This window comes from Psittacula echo (genome assembly GCF_963264785.1).
Source record: "Psittacula echo genome assembly, chromosome: 2".
NCBI lineage: Eukaryota > Metazoa > Chordata > Aves > Psittaciformes > Psittacidae > Psittacula > Psittacula echo.
This window is the reverse complement of record NC_137737.1, coordinates 50,265,118-50,286,997: the sequence shown is the minus strand read 5'-3', so window position 1 is coordinate 50,286,997 and position 21,880 is coordinate 50,265,118. Positions and strand designations below refer to the sequence as shown.

The window sequence follows — 21,880 nt, the reverse complement described above, 5'->3', positions numbered from 1 at the left end:
TCCTCCTTGCTACATATCAAGTGTCACTTATCCTACCTTGGCAGCCTTGACAGTCTTAACTTTCAGCAGCATATCAACAAAAGCCACTCGCACTTTCTCTGAATTGTCATGAAGGCTGTGTCTGACTGCTGGCAGGAGCTGTTCCAGTAATGGATGACTTAGTTTGTTGTCCAAAATTATCGGCAGGCACTGCAAGGAAAAAAAAAAAAAAAAAAAGCCAAATAAATAAATAAATGAGTAGATATGAAAAAAAGATGTAACTAAAAATTGTCGAACGAGACCATGATACTTGTAAGGTTAAATTAAGTAGCGACAGACACTGTGAATGCATATTTTTCTTGTAATATTCTGCAGTAAAAATTGCTATGGTGATTTCACATTTCCAGTGAACTGCGTTTAGTGAACTCATTTCAGATGGAGCAGCTTTACAGCTACACTGAGGCCATGGCCTTGCCTTCTACCTGAGGGCATGGTGTCAGGTACTTTTTTTGGCAGCAATACCAACTCCTTGAACTCTGCCAATTCCTGACTAGAAGCAAGTCTTTTTTTTGTAAAGTTCTTTATAAATCAGCACCTTCTGCTTATCCCATATAGACCCCCTCACAGCTGTAGTGGAGCAACTGATGATTAATATGAAGATAGCTCAAATTTAAGGCTGAATTGCCACATACACAAAACCTTTAAGTGAAATAATGCTTAGGGAGTCTATTTTTCTGTCCAAGCTATTATTTATTTACCAGATGACAGAAAGATCTAGACAAACTAATCCTAACATACTGAACAATGCACGGGAGGTAGCCTTCACAAAGAAACAGTATGTAACTGTATTCATCCAAACCTCAGAAACACAAAGTTAGGGTACAATATCATAACATATTCATGTATGTCTTGGGATAGGTTAAAACCAGTGACATAGAAACATCCTGGAACCCACCTGCATACATTTTCAAGTCTAAGCATAATTTCTTACAGCGAAAATAACTAAAATATCTGGTCCAAATAATTTATCTAAGACTGGAAATGCAAAGTGGTTGAGAGTCAAAGCCAAACAGTCACTAATTTAAAAGGACTTGTTCATTCCAAATGTGTGGCTTTTCATAAAACATGTGCAAAACTTGCCTGTATTAAGAACTATGTCTAAGTAATTTCACAGAGTAATTTCCTTGACTTAAAGTGGCCTATACTAGAAACCTGTGCATGAAGTAAAATATAGAAGTGATAATTGTGATTTTAAATTTAGAAGAAAAGATTTACTTTAAAAACAGAGCATCGAACATCCGCGGATGTTGTATCACATGCCAGCTCTCCAATTAGTTTATTCAAAAGATCAGCAAGAATTGTTGGAGGTATCATCTCCCAGTATTTGGATGTTATTTGACTAACTCCGAGTATCCCTGTAGAGCGGACAACTGGATGAGGATCTTCTAAGAGACTCTAAAACAAAGAGAAGAATAATAATGTGAGAACAGTATTGTGACTACTGTTGTTTGACATTAACCTATCATAAACAAATAGCATTCCATTACCTTTTAATGATTATGCATATTCTTTCATACTATGAAAGAAATGTAATATTAGTATTCCCTGAAGGCATTTTATTATGAAGCAAACTAGGAAATTTAAATCAGAAGCAAAATTAAGACAAATATTGGCAATTCTTTTCTTTTATTGGACTTTTGAAATACTTTTTTTTTTTTTTTTTAAATAGTTCACATTTAGTCTTGCATCTGTGACCTAATTAAGAATATTTAGGCATATATGAGTTTACACTGGCCACTGTTCCTATGCAACAATATAAAACCCTTGGAAATTCCTTCAATTATCTGATGTTTACCTTTTTAAAGGCCATACTCAGGATTTCCCAAACATTTTCTTAATGAAAATACTATGCCCACTCTTACCCATCTCAACTGGTCTTTTAGGTTCTTATCTCCATTATACTTCATTTCAGAAGCATTCAGCAATACAGTAGTAAATTTCCATTGAACGTTTACATATTAATTGTAAAGCCCTCTTCTCCAATCCTAGGTTAAGGATAAAGATCCATTACCCATGCATCTAATCTTTCAAAAGCATCTTTCATTCACAGCTTAATAAATAACAATCTCAAATATTAGCTTTTCACCATGGAAAATGGTGCATATTATCTGTTGTGAACATACTACTGAAGCTCAAAATATTATTTTTGTACTTTCTGCATCATAGGCCTGTATTCCCCTATGCATACCACTCAGAAATTTCATAAATATTAATTGCATCAAAAGCTTATTTTTGAGTTAGCTTTGATGAAAGTTTCATTTTTAATGTTTTAGTTTCATTAAAACTTACAAAAAGTTCTTCAAACTGTTTCTGAATTTCATTGTTCATCTCTTCAGTGTTAAAACTGGGATCATGAACAGGAAAAGCATCAACAAATAAAAATGCTGCATTTGATCGAACTTCTGAGTTTCTGGCCTGTTACAATGAAGGAAAAAAAAAATTTGTCAGTAAGCACAGACTGTTAATATCAAAAAGCATATCCTGTCAAATACTGGGCTCCAAACACTTTCAGCAAGTTAGTGGTTTTAATTAAATGTATGGAAGAGAGGAATTTTAAAATGTATGGAAGAACTTAAGGGTAACATACGATTTACTTTTTTTTTTTTACCTTACATTTTTGCCCATTCAGTAAAACCCAAGTTATTCATACAATCAGATTTCAAAGCATATCAATTTCAATGACCCTGAAGAGTCACACTCTGAGCCCTTCTCTCTCTGTAATGCTGAGTAAATTAAAAACAGTTGGGATTTCTCTTAGTGAACTTAAAGCTCCTCTTCAGAATACAAGAATCTTGAATTCAAGCAGACTGAATTAATTAAAATGCTGCCTAGAGACAGGTGATTTAATTGAAAAGCTCAAGCCTATTTCTTCAAGAAAACACTATTTAGAAACTAAGTACCAGCAAGCCTGGAGAGTAACTTATCCAACATAAACATATTCAGTTCTGCATCTATGCACATAAGTAATAGGACCATATTCTGAGCTCCAGGAAGCACATCAAAAACCGAAGACAAGCCTCATAACCCTCAGACATTTATCATTTGTAATAGTTCTCAGTGTGTTTTCACTGGCTATAGAGACCCAAATGTAAAGAAAAATGAAAAAAAGTGCGTATTTAGACACTCAATCAGTGAAAAATAACTGGCCTTGTGGACTTTTAGAGGACAGAAAAAGAGAGCATGCAGCGAAATGAAGGGAAGATGAAATTCAAGGCATTTCAGGGAGAAACCCGTAATCTAACCATCAGACTACGCTGTATGTATCAAAGACAGCAAGCAGTACAATGATAAGAGCCTGTGCTGACGTCTCTTGACAGGAAGAGGGAAAGAAGAACTTTGGGTTCAAGTTAAAGCAAGTGTGTGCATGTATATGAGACGATATATATATACAAACACTGTAATAAAACAAGAAAAGTAAGCTTAATTTTAACAGCACAACAAAAGACAGTTCAGGAAACCTCCTGACTACTCTAATAATCCAGTTTTCTTCTTCTCTTGTCATAAGAGACATTCAGATCAAAGGCAGGGAAAAGAAAAACTAGGATAACCATATAAGATTTAGAACTAAATAAACTAATGGCAAATAAAAACTGAAAAAAAAAACAAAAAAACCCAAAAACCAACAAAAGAAATTAGCAAAAATTACTTCATTTACAATTGATTTTGTATTTTCCTTCTCGATTCATCCTCATATGATGGGTCACATCTCTGAGCAGAAAAAAAATAATCCAGATTCTTTGAGCCAATAAAATCAATAGCAATTCTAAATTTAATACTAAGAAGGCAAATAAAGCCCATATATATATATTCTTCACTTAGGGACTTGTGTTTCACTTATTGTCGATAATACAGTCTAAAAATGAAAATATTATAATTCTTAATTTAATTCTACAAAGCTGTTGAAAATCCTCTAACTCTGAGCTTGTCTATATTGAAGAAATAATGCATAACAAGCTAATATGTGAATTCAGGGTGAAATAGTTCTCCTGCACTAATTTTTCATGTGAAAATTAATTCAAGTATGGTTTTGTGCAATAACCTAGACCTTGTCTACGACAGCCATTCCAGAAAGTTAATTTTCATAAACTTTTTAAGTGTATTACGCTGAATTCCATTAAGCTTAGTTTAATTCTGAACTGAGTATCCACAGTTTAAATTCCTGCCTTTAATTAACTGGAATTTATCCCAAATATATTTGCACATTCAAGCTCATAGTTAAGTAAATGTCTTCACAGAGATAGAATCCACGACTTTAAATTCATATCCTATTTTATTCCACACTGATTTTTCATGCAAACGGAGCCTGCCATTGTTTAAATGACTGTTTCTTTACCGTTACAGTTGTACTACTATGAGGATCTTTCAGAACCTTTTTAAACAACTTTTTCTTTTCATTCAGTTAATTTGCAGAGCTTTCTTTTAAGTTTCATCTGGTCTTAGTTCCTGAAATTCACTTTCAATTATTTAAAACACTGGTTTCCCCCGTAAAAGTTAGTTTAAAAGAAACAACCAAACAAGCCATTTTAAAGGAACCACTTTCTTCAACAGCATGAATTCCCAGAGGAGTGGTTCTTGACATTTTGAGCCTGACAAGAAATGGCTTAATCACTACTTATCTCACAATAAATATCCATATTTTTCTATTTATACAGCTTCTTATACTAATAACCAATCACTGCACAACTATCTCTGCTGTGTTTTCATGAGACTTACTCTTCATAATAATGAAAAAAGATTAAGAAGTTACATAAGTGTTTATATTATAAAAACTTTAATGCCTTATAAAATGTGCAGATGAAAGCCACAAAGGAAGCTTCTGTGATCCAAATATTTGCAAAACAAGCAATTCAGGAAAAGACAGAGAACTATGCATTACAAATATGCATTCTCAGTTCCAAGATTTCAGAGATGAAATCAAATAGCTTCAACACTAACACTTCTGGAATACTTTGTATTCTTACAACTGAAGTATTTTTCCTTTAAGCAGGAAGGAGGGGTAAAAAAGTCCCTTTGTGAGTTGCCTTTCTGTTTTGTAACCAGTGTTCTAGAACAAGATTTGTTCTTCACTAGATTAAATTAGGGATCTATACGCTGGCTAAAATAGCAGCATCAAACTGGTTGTCTAAAACCTGACATTTCAAACTTTGGAGCAGAATCCATAACAATAAGGACAATTATAAGCTTCCCTTCCTAGTTCTGTATCTTAAACTGCTGTTTTTTCTGAGTCACAGCAGCAGTTATAAAATATATAAAATGCCTAATACTTCACCGGTACTGTACAAAAAAATTACCTATACAAAAGTCACACAGCAAGACAGCGGCCTATCCAAAAATAAATTGCTGAATTTTGATGTTCAGTCACACATCTCTTTTCACCAATCACAAATACAGTAGTGAATCATTTTGAATTCAGAATCTTAACTTGCATTGAATCATTACATGATTCATGTAATTGCTGCATTTGATTTTTACAATCCTCCCCCTTTACCATTCTGAAATCTATGTTCACAGCAGACTATTTTGCTGTATTTAAACAAATTTTCCATGATACGCCCGTTAATGTCTAAGCTTAAAGTGCTTAACTACATATGTAGAAGCTGTCAAGAAAAATAAACAAAGAACAAAAACAAACCCAAACAACAACAACAAAAAGACAGGAAGAAAGCAATGGGATCCAACCCTTAACATAAGGCCAGACAAAGATACTGGTCTAGTGACGAGCTTTTGTTCACCTTCCCACTTCTACCGTAGGATTTTGCTGAAACCAAACAGTTCTAAACTCCTTCCTGTAACCCATAAAATCCATTTCTAACAACTTTTGAAGTCGTTTTTAAATACTTTCAACTCCAAGAACTTTAAAATACTTCTCTTATGGTTAGGGAAGATGCCATAGGATCAATCGGTAAATAAAACCTCAGTAAATTTTTGCCAGCAATTAATTTGGCTGTAACAAATGGAATCTGTATGCTCACACTGAAGGAATTTCATAACCTCAGACAAAATACAGGGCGTTCATGAAGAAGGAAGCTTGGCTCATCTTAATCATACAGCATAACAGAGTAGGTAAATGGTAGTAGGTACCCTTTTGTCTGTACAAGCAATCCACAGGAAGACACACACACACCTCAAAAGTACTAGAAGTCAGAAATTTCATTCTGAATGCTTAATTAAAAACACATCCATAGCATGAACATTTGTACATACAATTAAACTAGAATAAAAGGTTTTCTAAAATAATGTTCTAATAAATTAATTGAGCTGTATTTTAAGGCTGGTGATTAATCATAATGTGAGACTAAATCATCCTCTGAACATTTCTGGCTTTGATCAATAAAGCACTGATCACTTGATAAAGGTCTTGGAAAACAGAATACAAGATTGCACAGAATTCATTGAGAAGATGAGAATACCAAACTCTGCATTAGTCCCACTGTCTACTACAATCCTGTAAAGCACTCTGTGTATCTGTAAAGAAAAGTGGATTAAAGTAGTAAATTACATTAACAAATTATTGTGCAAACTATGCCTCATTACAACTTGCAAAGTTAATCTACTACAGCTGAGATGCTATAAGCATTGGTATTTCTTTTCCATAGCTGTTTTAAGAGTAATTATTAAAACCAGAACATGTGGAAGGCACACAAAATCTAGTAGATGGAGAAAGACAGCCATATTTTCTGAAAAGGATAATTACCTTCAGTGCTCTCCAAAGGATAGGCTGATACAATCTGTAGAGCATTTCTTCAACTCCTTGACGAACTTTACTTTGTTTATGAAAATAACTCAGCACCTGAGAAAAACAACCAATCCCCCAAAAAAACCCAATTTTAACAGTACTTTCTACATTCAAGAGTGCAGTTGTCTCATGTCAGCCTTTATATAAGACCAGTTTTCCATACCATGGAAAATTATAAAACTAGACATATTAATTGACCCTATATTATATTAAAAAGTCTCCAAAATCATAAAAAGAAATAGATTCAATAAATATCACATTTTGTAACTTTGCAGATTCAATAAATCTATATAAAGATCTACAACTCAGAAATCCAGTCATGGCTCGAAAGTCAGTTTCTCAGCAACAACTCATTTTTTGTTACAGTAAAAAAACTGGTTTTAAAGTAGCTGGCAGAAATACTTTGAAACCACGTAGTTATCAAATAAAGATAACTAAACCATTTCTCTGTTAAGAACAAAGGAATATTATTTGGTAACTGTAGTTATCCAAATACAAATCTGTAAACGTAATACATGCTTTTCATCAATACATACAAAATGTATCAGCACACCTTGTGACTCAGAACTGTGTTAACTAAAGCCCCTTTAATTTTGAAATCTGAATTATGCAAACAATAAAAAAACCCCAAACAAACAAAAATACGAAAAGAAGATGACCAGAGCAGAATATGAGAAAGGACATCATGTAACTTGATAGGAAGTAATTCCCCCACCCAAAACATTGGTCAGTTTGAAAAGAAGTTGACCCTCCGGTAGTCAATACTTCAAGTACTCACAGCTACAGCTAGACAGGGAAGCCTGTGAATGACTTTTTTCCTTGTGATGGACTATGGAAAAGTCTATTTTCCATGTAAAAAAAACCTCTGAGCACAGTCACCAAAACCTATTTCTGGCACTCTGAAAAATCCCCTTATATTTTCACTTTTGAGCACCAAAGACAAATCTGGTGCAAAATTATAAGCAGGCTCCTCCTAAAATTTGTTCTAATATTATTTCTCAGAAAATGCTACTTTTTAAGCAAGTATTTGTGGTGGGCTGGCCCTAGTCACCACTTAAGCAACACACAGCCACTCATGCAACTGCCTACTCAATGGGATAGGGAGAGAATTGGAAAAGAAAAGCAAAAGAACTCATAGGTTGACATAAAGACAGTTTAGTAAGTGAAGGCAGGAGGACAATACCACCCCACCCTGCCCCTGCCCAAAACAAGTGATGAAAATGCAATCAATCACTCACCACCTCCCACAAGTACACCAGCGCCCAGCCTATCTCAAAACAATGGCTACCTCCACAAAATACACTTCCCCTTTGTTTTTATTGCTGAGCACGATGTTATCTGCCATGTAATATCCCTTTGGTCAGTTTGGGTCAGCTGTTTGGCTCATCCCCAGCCTACTCCGTAAGGGAACAGTAGTGAAGAGAAAGCTTGACACCATGCAAGCACTGCTCAGCAACAGCTAAAACACTGGTGTTATCAACACTGCTTTGGTCAACAAATCCAAACCACAGCACCATACAGCCTTTTATGAAGGAAAGTAATTCCATTCCAGCCAGACCTAGCACAGTACGTTAGTATGAAATGGAAAATTTTTCTAGTCACTGATACGATTCTGATGCTACTAGTTCATGTCATGCTTTACAGTAACTTACCTCTCTAACTTTGGAATGAACAGGAGAACTTTTGGGAAGATGAATTCCATGATGCATAAAATCCTGAATGCAGTTATATTCAAGTATCTACAGTAAAAATACACGCGCTACTGTTAACACAATAAAGCAGTAAGTACTGTAGGCTGTGCAACAAGTTTTATTTTCCTCTAAAACAAACAACTGAGAATAGTCTTATAGTCTATAATGTATATTATTTCTTACTTGGCTCCTGATTGGCTCAAATATTTCCACATTATGGGCCCCTGTCTCCATAAACTGATTTTCAGAATTCCAGAATATACAATTAATCCAATTCTCAGAACCAAGTCTGGTATTCAAAAGCACCTCCACATAATAAATAAGAACTATTTGGTATCTGAAATTTGGCTGTAGCATTGTTATGATGCTGTAACTATGCTTTAGGTCATCTCTATGGAAATCCACAAGAACCAGGTAAATATTTCAGCTATCAAACATATAGACTTGCACATACTGAATAAAAGCTTCAATGACTCAGATAACTACTGTGTTAATGAAAAACACAGCACTGCACCAGCTACTAGGAAGGAGAAAAACAAATGTTACAGCTGAACCCAGAACAGCGTGACATGCTATTATTCCCCGGCAATGCTGAAGGGGCCCTTTCCTTAGTGAAATAATTTCTTAAGGCCTTCTTAGGAACTGTTTTGAGGTTGAAAAGTCATGTATCTTCTCCACCTTGCTATCTAAATGAAATTTCAAGCATCGTATTACCTCTACAAATTCTCCTGAAACCTTCTTCCAAGCTCTGAAGTAAACTTCTGAAATGTATTCCATCAAGAATCTGTACGAACATATGGGAAACACATTCAAGCAAGCATTCTAACCATATGTACAATTCATAATAGTAACAACATGAAGTTTTTGATAAGTACCAATATTATTCTTAATTCTGTGCATTATCATTATTTTTTACAAGATGAAATCACCATGAAAGTCTACACTGATCAACATGGACAAAGTTAACAGTTAAGTAATAAACCCAAGCCTTGTTAAAAAAAAAAAACCAACAAACAAAATATCTCTTATGGTGGGAAAGTCAAAACATTAGCATAGATCTTATCACGTATCTCACAATTAATGCCTTCAATTCTTTATTAAAACATACAAGCATGCATTATTCTAACTGAAAGCATAAAAACCCCTCTGATTTTAATACAAGGAATTTATTCTGCAATATTTCACTGAATAATTACAGGAAAAAAAACCCCAAACCCTACATGTTTTCATCCATCAGTCAAGTTCTCAGGCCATGATCCTGCAAGGCACTTCTTACTAGAACATCTCTATACAAAATATTAACAAAACAGCTTGCTTACAGAAGGTGAAATGGACCTGCAATTCTCACAGAAACACTGCAAATAATGCAGCACAGTCTATATAAAGTCTTTTGCTTTGGCTAATGCTAAATAAGCATTGTACTACACCTGTAATTGTACACAGAGGCATGTGCAGAGCAACTATTAAATGAAGTTGCTAAAACAATGCAGTAGTTATGCTCAGCAGATTTGAAGGTCTTTGGATTCTGATATATTTTATCAATATACTAGCTATTTTAAAGCATGAGACAAATAAGACTTTAGCCAAGCTTTTAATGATCACTAAGAACTCTAACTGTGATGCATACCTTGGAAAGAATTGCAATTGGTTTTTAACAGTTCCATGTATCATTTTAATGAAGTTTACATTCCAGCTGAACAAAAAGCTCAAGAATCTTCTTCCCTGTTGGGATAGGAAAAAAGGAAAAACAACAGAAGTCAAAACATAGAGGAATACCCAATTTAAAAGTCACCTCAAAAATCAGTAAATACAGAGCTCAAAGATCACAAGAAGCGACACCTTTATTTTTAAAAAGCATAGGTGAGATTGTTGCAGGGATAAAAAATATTTTTAAACGGAATGCAAGCATTACTGTTACTTAGACTGTAGAGAAAACACAAACCAAATGAACATGTGGATGCTATTTTTTCAGTGTCCATTCTGTTTTGTTGTGACTTCAAATAGTATTCCTTAATGATAAGGGACTCTGAAATATAGAACCCTCATCAAAGCCACATCATCAGAGCTCAGTCAAGTGCAGTATCATTCCAGGATGAAACTGTAATGACAGTGAAGATACAAATAAAATAGTGTGCCAACTTTGCCAGCACTGGATACAGAAACATATTTGAACAAAGCCACAGAGAACAGCTGGGCCACTGAGGAAAATAAACGTTCTGATTTGCAAGGATAATTCCTTTCTTATTGCTTCATGAAAGGTAATATTTGAAACCTCCTGGAGATGCTTTAATTCATGAAAAGAGAAAAAAAACACTGTTCTTTTTTTTTCCTGAATTAGTTTTCTTCCATTTTAGCGAGTCAGAAATGGTGATAAAACTGATAAGCAACAGAATTTTTGAAAGAAAAGGTACTGGAAAGATGTGGATGGAGGAAATAAGCTGTTGCTCTTCTGGAATCAGCAAGATCTGCCCATGGAATTAGAGCCTTACACAGTAAATGCACTGACAGCCTTTCTGGCTGATCTCAAATGAAGTAAAGGACATCCAGCTTCTGAGACTTTGAAAAGTACCCTTTGATCATACGTAAGGGTGAGTCAGCCAGTTATAAGGGTCCTATATACCTGTCAGCTTCCTAGGCAAAAAGAAATCAGGAAAATTAACAAGGAAGTGCAATAAGAAAGAGCACACTGGCAGAAGCTCAAAAGGTGTACTGAACAATTAGCAGAAGTTCAAAGGCACTTCCATCGAGAGCTGGAGCAACAGTTATGTTCAGACCTATGACAAAATAGAGAAAAAACAAGGCTGAGAACGCCAGACACACTTCGAGCTGGAATACCATGGGGTAGAGGGAAGGAAGCATATAGGGAGAAACTATCCTTTGGTGGAACTGATAGCTTCAAAGCCTTCAGGTCAAGAAGTAATTCAGATCATAAAGAACTGAAGGCTAAATACAATGTCAAAATCCTTGTCTGCAGGTCTGATGGTCTGACAGAATACTTCCTGTTGTCAGTGAGAGCTTCTTCGATCAAGAAATAAAAAAGACAATGAGAAAAAGTCACTTGTCTCCAGCTTTGGTGGTATAATACATATATGGGAGTCCCAGTGGTGCAGTCTTTCGTCAGCATCCCTGACAAACCAAAAGGTGAAGGAGTCTTGACCGACAGCTCCTGCCTTAACAAGGCAAAGATGAGGACAAACTCTAACCTCATCTTCTACAATCCCAGCAGCAAGACAGATGAAGAAAAATCACAAATAGCTTTCAACCAATTCTTTTATGCCATAGATTTCAACAGATTGACCCTGATCCTGAAATGATACTAAGTGCCTCCAATTTTGTCTGCTGCTTGTCATCTTAGGGGTTAATACACTAACAGAGCGTTGGGCATCTGGTACTACTTTGCCTGTGCGCACGGCACATGTGACTGTTGTCTGCACACGCAGAAGGTTAGCAAGGAGGAAGAGTGTATAACAGGTTTGCCTCTAAAACACAACAATACATGCTTTGCAGAGCCCTCCAGCTGTTTGACTGGAAGCCTTACCTGAACAAAAATGTTTTCATAAATCACAGACATAAATTCAGAGGATCACTCCACTAATGCAGCCTGAAAATAAGCCTCTGAGAAATATTACTGTGTGTTGAGCAACACAGTCTATGAAAGCAGAAAAATTGAACTCATAATCTTGCAATGAGGTGTAAATGTGCAATTCTGTATCAGTTTAATCTGATGTAGAACCAGAATACCACTTGCCTGACCCTCCCCTTCCCTTCATCCTTGCATATGATGAACCAGTCCAGAGAGCTCATCTGACCGAAAAATAAACTTTCTAGGAAAAAAACCTGATCAGCTACCTCCTTCAATCAACCCATGATACATGCTTGAGCATTCATACTGTGGAAAGGGCAATAAAGAATGCTAGCCCATGGCAACACAGAATCATTGCACCCTGGAGTTACATCTGTTTAAGCTGCTATGGAGTTACGCTGTATGTGTATTTAAAACAAATTAGGTATATTTTTCTTAGGAACTGTAGAACAAGCCTGCAGGCACTAAAGGAACTATTAGCCTGGATACATGGGAGTTGCCTTAGTGTATCCCAATCTTAGTCAAAAAACCCATCTTAAAACATAATGCGTAAGTAAAAAAAACCCTAAACAAACAAAACTTAAAACTCCCAAACACATACACAAAGAACAAACACACACCAAACAAACAAAAAAAATCCACACAAACTTAGTGTCAGGTATCCAAAACCTGGTCTATCAAACATTTTACCTAATGCATTTGCTGTGACCATTTTTACAGTGTTATATCCCCACACTGCTGCAATCATGCAGCAATCTCAGAGCTCATTTTATGACAGAAGTTCATTTATTCCATGAAGGGAATATATATATTTTAAGCATGTAAGAAGGAGTTAGAACTTCAGAGCAATGTCTTGTCAAAAGGTTGTCTTACCATCTTACCAGAAAAAAAGCTTTGAAACTACTATCTTGGTGCACAGGCACAATCTAGAGACTACAATACAGCAATTCTTCACTGAGAGAAACGTAAGTAGTCAAATAAAACAGTTCTCATTTCACTATAAAGTTGGGTTGTTCTTATGCTACTTTTAAAACAGACTCACAGCAATGCAATCTTCTAAACTGAATCATTTAGAAGGGAAATTATTTTGCTACAGTTATCCATCTTCAATACCAGAAAAACTGCTTAAGAGAATTATACCAGGGAATGGTTTTAAGTATTAAGGGACATGCTCTGGAAGCAAAGCACTTGGTTCTTATTACCTCAGGATACATGAGCTTCGGTGATGACACACGCATATACTTTTACGTTTTAGTTTGGAATAGGAATAGTTTTCCAAATGAAACAGAATATCAACCATTTACAGCTCTGAGTCAGAGCTTATCTGTCTTGTAATGCTACCCACCCCGCTGTAAAAAAAAGGCTTAATGCAAAACCATTAAAAGTAACCAAAGCCCACTCACTTAAAATCACAGTAAAAGTTTGCTTACCTCTTCTTTCTTAATGTATTTTACACTCATAAAACACTGAAGCAACAAGTCCTTGACTTCATTAATCTCCTCTGAATCATAATCAAAACTAAGTAATGTCTGATGCAGATTCCATACCCGAACTATATCTGCACCCTGGCGGGAGAAAAGAAAACCCACAATATAGTGAAGTAGATATAGCTTCAACGTGAAAAAGCGTGGATTTTAAATAATAAATTTGAAAAGCATGGCTGCTGACAGAAAATTTTCAGACTGTAAAATTATGAACATCACTAAACTTTACTCACATCATTAAGAAAAATTACAAAAAGGTGTACTTTTTTTAATACGCAGAAATATTAACTTTTGATAACTAAAGACATGCTCAGGTACAGAAAGAAAGCAGCTATTTCACGCAAAAGAGATGAAAGCAGCTAACAGAGAAAAATAAAAGAAAGAAATAAAATAAGTAAAGAAGATATTTTATGGGTTAGTGCAAAAGATGTATCCCACAATACTCCAAGTAACTCACACATTTTAAAGAAGTATTTCAGTCCATCAATACAGAAATAAGAAATTATTTGTAGACAGATACAAAGTAACAGAAAATGAAGCTTCCCACGGAAGTCTCTATGAATAAATGAATGTAGTATTTAAAACCAGAATTAAGAGTTAACTCCTATTGAAACCTTGGTCACTGGATTTAAAAAAAAACAAAACAACAAACAAACAGTAAAAAAAAACCATCCCAGTTCACTTGTGAAATTGATGCCAAAAATCTTTAAAGTTTGTTGTACGAAAGGCAAATGCAAAAAAAGATGCTTTCACAACCAACACGTACCCTAAATTTCATTAACTCGGAAGCACTAGGACATGGAAAACAAGGTAACTTGAAATAAAAGGTATTTTGCAGTGATAATATTTCTTGGAATATAGAGTAATTATCTAGAAGTCACTATAGCTTCACCATACCGTAGCAGCTGTATTCAGGCTTTTTCTTAGCAGAATGATAAATAGGGTCTTCCCTAGCTCCTCCTTTCCTTCCAGGTCTTTCTCCCACCACATTTCACATACACGCTGAATAGCACCCTGCAGGTTTTTTTCAGGTTCAGGTAACACAAGAAGAATACCTACAACAATGAAATAAGTATTTACTATGATGAACCAAGTTATTCCTGTAAAACACTAGTCTGTTAGTACCCTAAATAGTGTCAACAGTGTCAACCAGCTCTTGCCACATTTACATCTTAACAGCTTATTCTTACTGTGGGTATTTAGGCAGCTTTGCTAACTTGGCCAAGTTTTGGCCAAGTTTTTGGATGAGTAACAATGGAATCTGAAGTTTTGCCTTAAAAATAACATAAGACACAGGATTAGGAAAGCTATCTGTCACTGGGTTAACAGTTTGGAGAAAGAAAAAAATAAGTTCCAACTTCTAGATTGCGTAACTGATTTTGAAGTAACTGCTGCCTTAATTTTGTCTCATAAATAAAAGCTTATATCAGTACCAACTTTTCCCCTGTAAATTGTGTTCCATAGGCCTGTCAAGTCAAACAAAAAGCCTAGTATACTCATTTGCTCAAATAGTATAATGCTGTATTCTATAATAGATAGGTACGCACCCTTTAATATAAAAACACATTCTGCAAGAGCTTTGTAGTTTACAGTTTCATCCACTGCACGTATGGAAGCAGAAACTACAGCTGTCACTCCTTGGATTACAGCTACAGTTTGTTTCTGAAAGAAAGAAGCATTGAGGAAATAATTCTGCTATTTATTTTAAACTCACAAGACAACTACAAGAAGAAATAAACCTTAGCAACAGAGCAAAGCTGAATTATTATTACGCTTCCATTTTGAAAAAAGTATACTGGCACACAAAACCTATCAATAAGAAGAGGCAAAATCAAAGATTTTTAAACCACATCAGTTTCAAAAAGGTTGAAAAGTGCTTTCAGCTCCAGCTAGTAGATAACCCGGTGACTGTACAGGTGTATCCACATTACAAACTTTATAAACTTTATCTGCATTAAAAACTTTATCTGCAACAAAACCACTCAAACACACATCCATTTCAGAGCTAAAAAAACCCTAATTAGCATGGTCTTTGCAACTCAGGTTGCAATTCAGGTAAGTGATTCTATAGGCCTCTGTACATACAATTGATTTTCTACAAACCTCTAGGTCCTCCGAATTATTTCCCAACTGCATTTCTTTTTTTTTTCCCTTCTAAATTAAATAACCTTTTTCCTCAGCATTCTCCAGACTATGTGCATTACAGTGCAGAAGGCAGTATATGAGGGTTTGTGTCAGAATTTCTGCATAAGCTAAATTTGTGGGAGAGGTCTTCAAATCTAGATTTCACAATCTTCGTTCAATAAAAAGACAAAATAAAAAAGGTTGTGAATTTCTTACAGCATATGCCAGACACTTAAGGAACAACTGAGATACCAACATTTATTTATGGACATGCAAAAAGGCCACTCAACCCTAGTGAAAAAAAAACCCAAAAAACTATGTCCCATCTTTCCTAATTCAAATTAACAGCAGAACTAATATTGGTATAGACCAATCATAAGTTCAGCTTAACCCAAGCATGACAGTTAACATCTTTACAGAATGGGGCAGAGTGGTGATGTTTGGAACTCACCTCATTTAATAACCCTTGCATGTTCTCAGATACTATAGAAATATTACATTTTATTTCCCTGAAAATATGAAATACTTATCATATTTTTAGTTTACAAGATTTTTACCGTTTCTGGAACTATCTCAACTTCCATGTCATCATTATTTTCATCATCTTTGATCCTCTGCCATGTTTCCACAGGGTTCTCCATCAAACACTCTGTCAATAGCTGCATCAGTCTCTCCCATAGTACTTCTTTTTGCTTTCTCGGCAATTCTTCAAGTAGCTCATTCAAGTCAAAACGATCAAACGTTTTTTTCTGTGAAAGATCAGAAGATATCACACAATTTCACATCAGTGAAGTGGTTTAGATTTCATCTTTATGCTGGCTGACAGCAACTGAACATGAGCCAGCATTGGGCCCAGGTGTCCAAGAAAGCCACGGCATCCTGGCTTGTATGAGAAATAGTGTGGCCAGCAGGACTAGGAAACTAACTCCCCTCCACTCGGCACTGGTAAGCCACACCTCGAATACTGCATTCAGTTCTGGGCCCTCACTGCAAGGGAGATACTGAGGTGCTGGAGTGTGTCCAAAGGGCAATGAAGCTGGTGAAGGATCTAAGCATAGGTCTGATGAGGAACAGCTGAGGGGCTTGGGGTTGTTTAGCCTGGAGAAAAGGAGGCTCAGGGAGGACCTTATCGCTCTCAAGAATTAGCTGGAAGGAGTATGGAGGCAGAAGGTGGCTGCTCTCTTCTCCCAAGTAACAAGCGATAGGACAAGAGGTAGCAGCCTCAAGCTGCACCAGGGGAGGTTTAGACTGGATATTAGAAAAAATTTCTTCACAGAGAGGGTGATCAGGCATTAGAACAGGCTGCCCAGGGAAGTGGTGGAATCACTGCCGTTGGAAGTGTTCAAAAAACATGCAGATGAGGCCCTCAGCGATATGGTTTAGTGGTGGTCTTGGCAGTCCTGGGGTAAAGGTTGGACGATGGTCTTGAAGGTCTTTTCTAACCTACTTGATTTTATGATCACATTTCCTAAAATCAACACTTTTTTATATTAAGGATTAATTTCCGTTCCTCTGCAGTTAGAGATAAATACCTTCTAGAATTTTGATTACTTTAAAAAAGAGCATAAAAAAAAATATTCTGTTGCTCAGCTCTTTATCATGTAACAAGAGTGCTTTCAAGACTGCAGTCCTTAGCAACACTAATAGCAACCCTTGATAGCAACACTACTGAACATAAATCACATCCCCATAACACGAACTCCTGTTTCTCATGTGTTCTGAATATTTCATTCCCAAGGGAGACAATTCCATACCCTTAACTAAGAAGCTCAAACTGCACAGAACTGAAATACTTTGCTATCTTAAATATACCTTGATGATGGCTGCTGGAAGAAAACACTTATGCAAGGACTAGAAATGTAAGTCAGTACAGCCATAAGGACATCAGTACAACCTCCATACAACAGTGCTGTGTATACTGCACTATTCTAAAGTTCCCCCATCAAGCCATTAACCCCAGACTTCCCTCTTAAGCTTTACTGAATAGGAATCAACTATTAGTCTCTATAAGAGACTTGACTAAGAAACTGATCTGAACTATTTCCTCAGAAGAAGGTTGCTAGAAGAATTTACCTCAAAGACACAAAAAGCTTGTTACCATCAAAGAAGAGTAGGCAACCTGCTAGGAAAGGGAACAGGCAGAGAAAAGATGAGAAGAAAGGACAAACACAGCCAAAAGGAAGTACAGATAATTTCCAAGATGTAATCTGCAACACTGAAGTGAAGGCTTACCAGATCAAAAACATTTTGGAGGAAAGAGGAAGAATGTCCATGATCTTGAAATATAAATAGTTTTAGTTTGCAGATATACTAAAAAACAAATCAAAAAGAAAAAATAAAGTTCAAGGGAAAAAGAAAACCAGAAAATAATGAAAGAAGCAGCACTAAGCATCAGAAGGATCTCAAAAGGGTATGAGAAGATCCTGTTACATATTTATAGCAGAATTTCTATCCTATACAGCTGGAAATAAACACAATAAACCAGAGTCCACACAGGGAGTTCTGCAGCCCTCTACTTCAAACAAACCCAAAAGACAGGATATTAAGATTCTACTGTTTTGAACAAAAGGAATGAATTCATAAGATGACTAGGACTTTCTGATCTTTCTTTGAGACAATAGGACATAGAATTATTTCAAAGCCTATGAGGAAAAAGGATGTCATCGAATGATAGTCATATATGTGATTCCTATTATCCTAAGAAATAACGTGTTTTCTTGAATTGGAACAAGTTTAATGGAAAAAGTTAACAGCACCTGATAAAGACCTCAGCGAACAATGCCACAATGCAGTAATATTTTAAAAAGATTACGAAGAAAAATAAAAGACCAAGGCAAACTTTGGAAAATTGGCAAACCCCTGGAATTTTACAAGATGTGAATGAAACAAAATATTGAGAGGAGGGAAGAGGAAAATTAAAGGAGAAGGGTGGGGTGTAGAATGAGAGACATTGAAAGAAGCAGTGATGCTAAGAACACAACTGTAAAAACAAATTAAAAGGCAAATTATGAAGCTAGAGCTCAAAATAGAAGAAATGGAGCATAAATATAATATGAAAACTAAGGAAAGCAGTGAGTCTCTAATCACACTTTCCTCTTCTTTCTACATTTATATATCAAAATATCATTTATTACAACCAAAAAGTAACCTGAAGGCTTATGTTCCCTTATGCTATGAAGACATGAAGACAGTTTTAGTCAATATACTCATTATAGCTGGTAACTCACAGTTTCCAGCAATATTGGCAATAGCTGAAAACTGCTGCAAGACAACTCCTGTGAGTTGGTGATGAAAAATAAACGGATGAAAAAAACAATTCGTAATCCAAGTAGACCAAGATATGTTAAAACAGATTACTGGGTGACTGGCAGAACCAACATGAGCAAACTAATCTCAAAGGAAACAAAGTACTATACGTTACCTTAAACAGAACAGTTTACTATTAAAGTGTTTAGATTTAGGGGGAAAAAAAAAGAGGAAGCAGACATCAAGCAAAGGCAATCTCGTACTACAGTTGCCTTCTATACGTGAGAGTCCAAATGAAAAAAATAGCAAATTTCTCAGAAAAAGAGATTCAATGGCATTTGGGAGACAAATACTTCCAAGCTTATTACAGAGAATATGATCCCTATCATAGAAATCATGTGTTTAACATATTTGCTTCGTTAGTAAATCAGTTTATTCCTTTGTGGACATCGAAGTCAACTAATCCACTTACTTTATCCTGATACAGGTAGTATGAGGATAACACTGATTGGAAATCTTAGGAAACTCATCTGGCAATAGCATTTATTAAGGCTAGAAAAAGATGTACAGAAGAAATTGTGCTTATCTTAATACTAGACAGACTGAAGTGTGGTAGAAAACACACATTATTATTTCATATTACTATGCAATATCATTTACAAAACATGAGAATGAACTTTTAATTAGTACATTTCAGTGTATTTGTTTTGTTTCTCCAGCTTCTGTCTGCACTCATTTAGAGAGCAACCTATTCCATATGTTTACAACATTCAGAGATAAAAAGAACTATCAAGCACAACTGCACACACACTAAAGAATAAGTGAGCAGCCTAAACTATCAAACGAATCAACAAATATTAGTGAAACATGCCTCTGCTATTTTTGCATATTAGCTCATATTTATTACACAGCAGTAAATTCTTTCATAGGTTGAAATTTAAAAAAAAAAAAAAAAAAAAAACCAAACACTTCATCAACATCAACTTAATACTTTTTTTAGTATTACTACGGTATTAATAATTCTAAAAAAAAGAAAAAGTCAACTGCATGTGCAACAACCAGGTCTTTAAAAAGTAATTGATTCATAAATAGCAAAATTTCATATTCTACAACTTTTTCAGCTATGTTCCCTCAAGTGCCACTTGTACTTATTTTCTACAGCAATTATTCTAGCACATCTGCAGGTACCAGAAAAATAGTCTCTAACCCTATGTCACAAAATTTCTTCACTAATAACAGGCTTAAGATATTATTAGTCACACACATATATCATGGCTTACTTACAGGATGCTGAGTATAACGCAAGAAGTCTTCAATTGAATCCTTAGATACAATTTCTAAAAATGCTTCACGCTTCATTGTGGTCATGTTTTCCCTTGCTTCATAAATGAAACAAAACGTTAAGAGAAAATACTGTTTCTCAAAATAAGATCAAGTTTGGTCTCAGTGAAGAATGTATGAACTTACATTTTTCATGTACATGGGCATAAATAGATATTTTCCCCTCCAAAATACTTTATAGTTATGTGAATGATCATTTAGATTCATAACACTAGGCTGCAGTACTGGCATGCTTTCTTTGTAGTTTTGTTTTTTGTTTTGGTTTTTTTTTTTACTCAACAAGTCTTAAAACAGAAGAATATTTTAATGGATACTTTGATTTTTAAGTGTATGATCCAGCACACCCCACTATTTAGGTAGCCATCCTTCCCGACGACAGCACTTATTTTTATGAAAAGTAAATCCCTGGCAGTGTTCAAGGCCAGGTTGGATGGGGCTTTGCACAACCTAGGTGTCCCTGCCCATGGCAGGGGAGCTGGAACTAGATTAGCTTTAAGGTCCTTTACAAGCCAAACCATTCCGTGAATCTACTCATGGGTAGCAGGATATTCTCTCCTTTTCTCTCTTGTCAGGTAAAGACTATGGGAAAAGGGCAACGACACTTCCTGACACCGAGAGCTTAATTTACACACCTAAGCATGCCTTTCATCCTAGGTGATTCCTGACGTGCTTTTCCCACCCCTACCTACCTGCTGGAGACTGCCTTATGCAGCCCTTACTGCGTATGAAGCCGTGACAGCGGGGCTGGTGCCTGCCCGGGGCACGGTCCGGGTTAGCCAGGGGCCATCCGCCCGCCGGGCCGTCGCCATGTCCACAGCCCAGCCCACAGGTTGCCGCACGCGCCGCGCGGAGCAAGCGGGAAGAGAAACGCACCGCTTACCTAGCGCTCCCTCAGACATAACTCCTCATCGACCCATGGGTTACGTCTCCGACAGCGCGGAGCTGCCTGCACAGGAGGGAAACAAAACCGGCCGGGCAGGCAGAGGGAGAGCCGGCTCCTTTCAGCAGCACTGTCAAGCCAAGACTTTTCCGTGCCAGTGCCCCGCCGCCGGAAGCTACCCCAACCGCGGCAGCGCTCCCCGACCCTCTCCTGCCGCCCTGCCCCGCGCTCACACTGAGACGCGGCCGTGGCCAGGCCTTGCCGCGCGCGCGCGCGCTGCCGGCACTTTCGAATTCTCCCGCGGCGGCCGTTGAGCGCGGGTCGGGCGGGCGCGCGCCGCAGAGCTCACGTCTCGCGAGAGCTCGGCTGCTCGCCCCCTGCCGGCGCGCAGGGGCATCGGGGCTGCGGCTGAAGTGGCGGGGCTTGTGGCAGCGGGCGGGGCGCGGTGTAGGCGAGAGCCTGGGGTTTAGCCCTGCAGCCCCGGTGCGGGATCGCATTCGAAACTCGCATTAGCGCGTTTGCGCGGAGGGGAGAGCTGTTTTCAGTCAGGTGCCGCCGGGGTGACTTTCGGTTCCCCGCGGCAATTCTCATCCCCCGACCACCTTTGGTGGAGCAGGGGGCTGAAGGACAGGCTGTTCCCCCGGGATGGCGGGAGGACCGGAGGGGCTGGGATCGGGGAGATGCGGCAGTTAGTAAATGTCCCTGGAGAGTCCACGCCCAGTAACGGGCACTCCCGGGCTGCTGCAGCCCGTACAT

At 37.0% G+C, this 21,880-nt stretch overlaps 1 protein-coding gene across 1 annotated transcript in view; it reads right to left on the bottom strand.

Moving 5' to 3' along the window:
• The window catches only part of NCAPG2 (non-SMC condensin II complex subunit G2), a gene marked incomplete at its 3' end in the record, with an annotated part of 44,065 nt that extends 23,672 nt beyond the window's left edge, over positions 1 to 20,393 (bottom strand). Inside the window, exons 1-12 of the mRNA XM_080610732.1 lie at positions 20,188 to 20,393; positions 16,215 to 16,406; positions 15,081 to 15,195; positions 14,431 to 14,588; positions 13,480 to 13,614; positions 10,094 to 10,188; positions 9,181 to 9,250; positions 8,428 to 8,514; positions 6,734 to 6,829; positions 2,329 to 2,454; positions 1,255 to 1,434; positions 37 to 189 (exon numbers count right to left, since the gene is read on the bottom strand). Of these exons, the coding sequence (XP_080466858.1) occupies positions 37 to 189; positions 1,255 to 1,434; positions 2,329 to 2,454; positions 6,734 to 6,829; positions 8,428 to 8,514; positions 9,181 to 9,250; positions 10,094 to 10,188; positions 13,480 to 13,614; positions 14,431 to 14,588; positions 15,081 to 15,195; positions 16,215 to 16,406; positions 20,188 to 20,271 (1,491 nt within the window). The 5' untranslated portion in view covers positions 20,272 to 20,393. The remainder of the gene's footprint in view (positions 1 to 36; positions 190 to 1,254; positions 1,435 to 2,328; positions 2,455 to 6,733; positions 6,830 to 8,427; positions 8,515 to 9,180; positions 9,251 to 10,093; positions 10,189 to 13,479; positions 13,615 to 14,430; positions 14,589 to 15,080; positions 15,196 to 16,214; positions 16,407 to 20,187) is intronic.
• Positions 20,394 to 21,880: the final 1,487 nt, after the last annotated feature.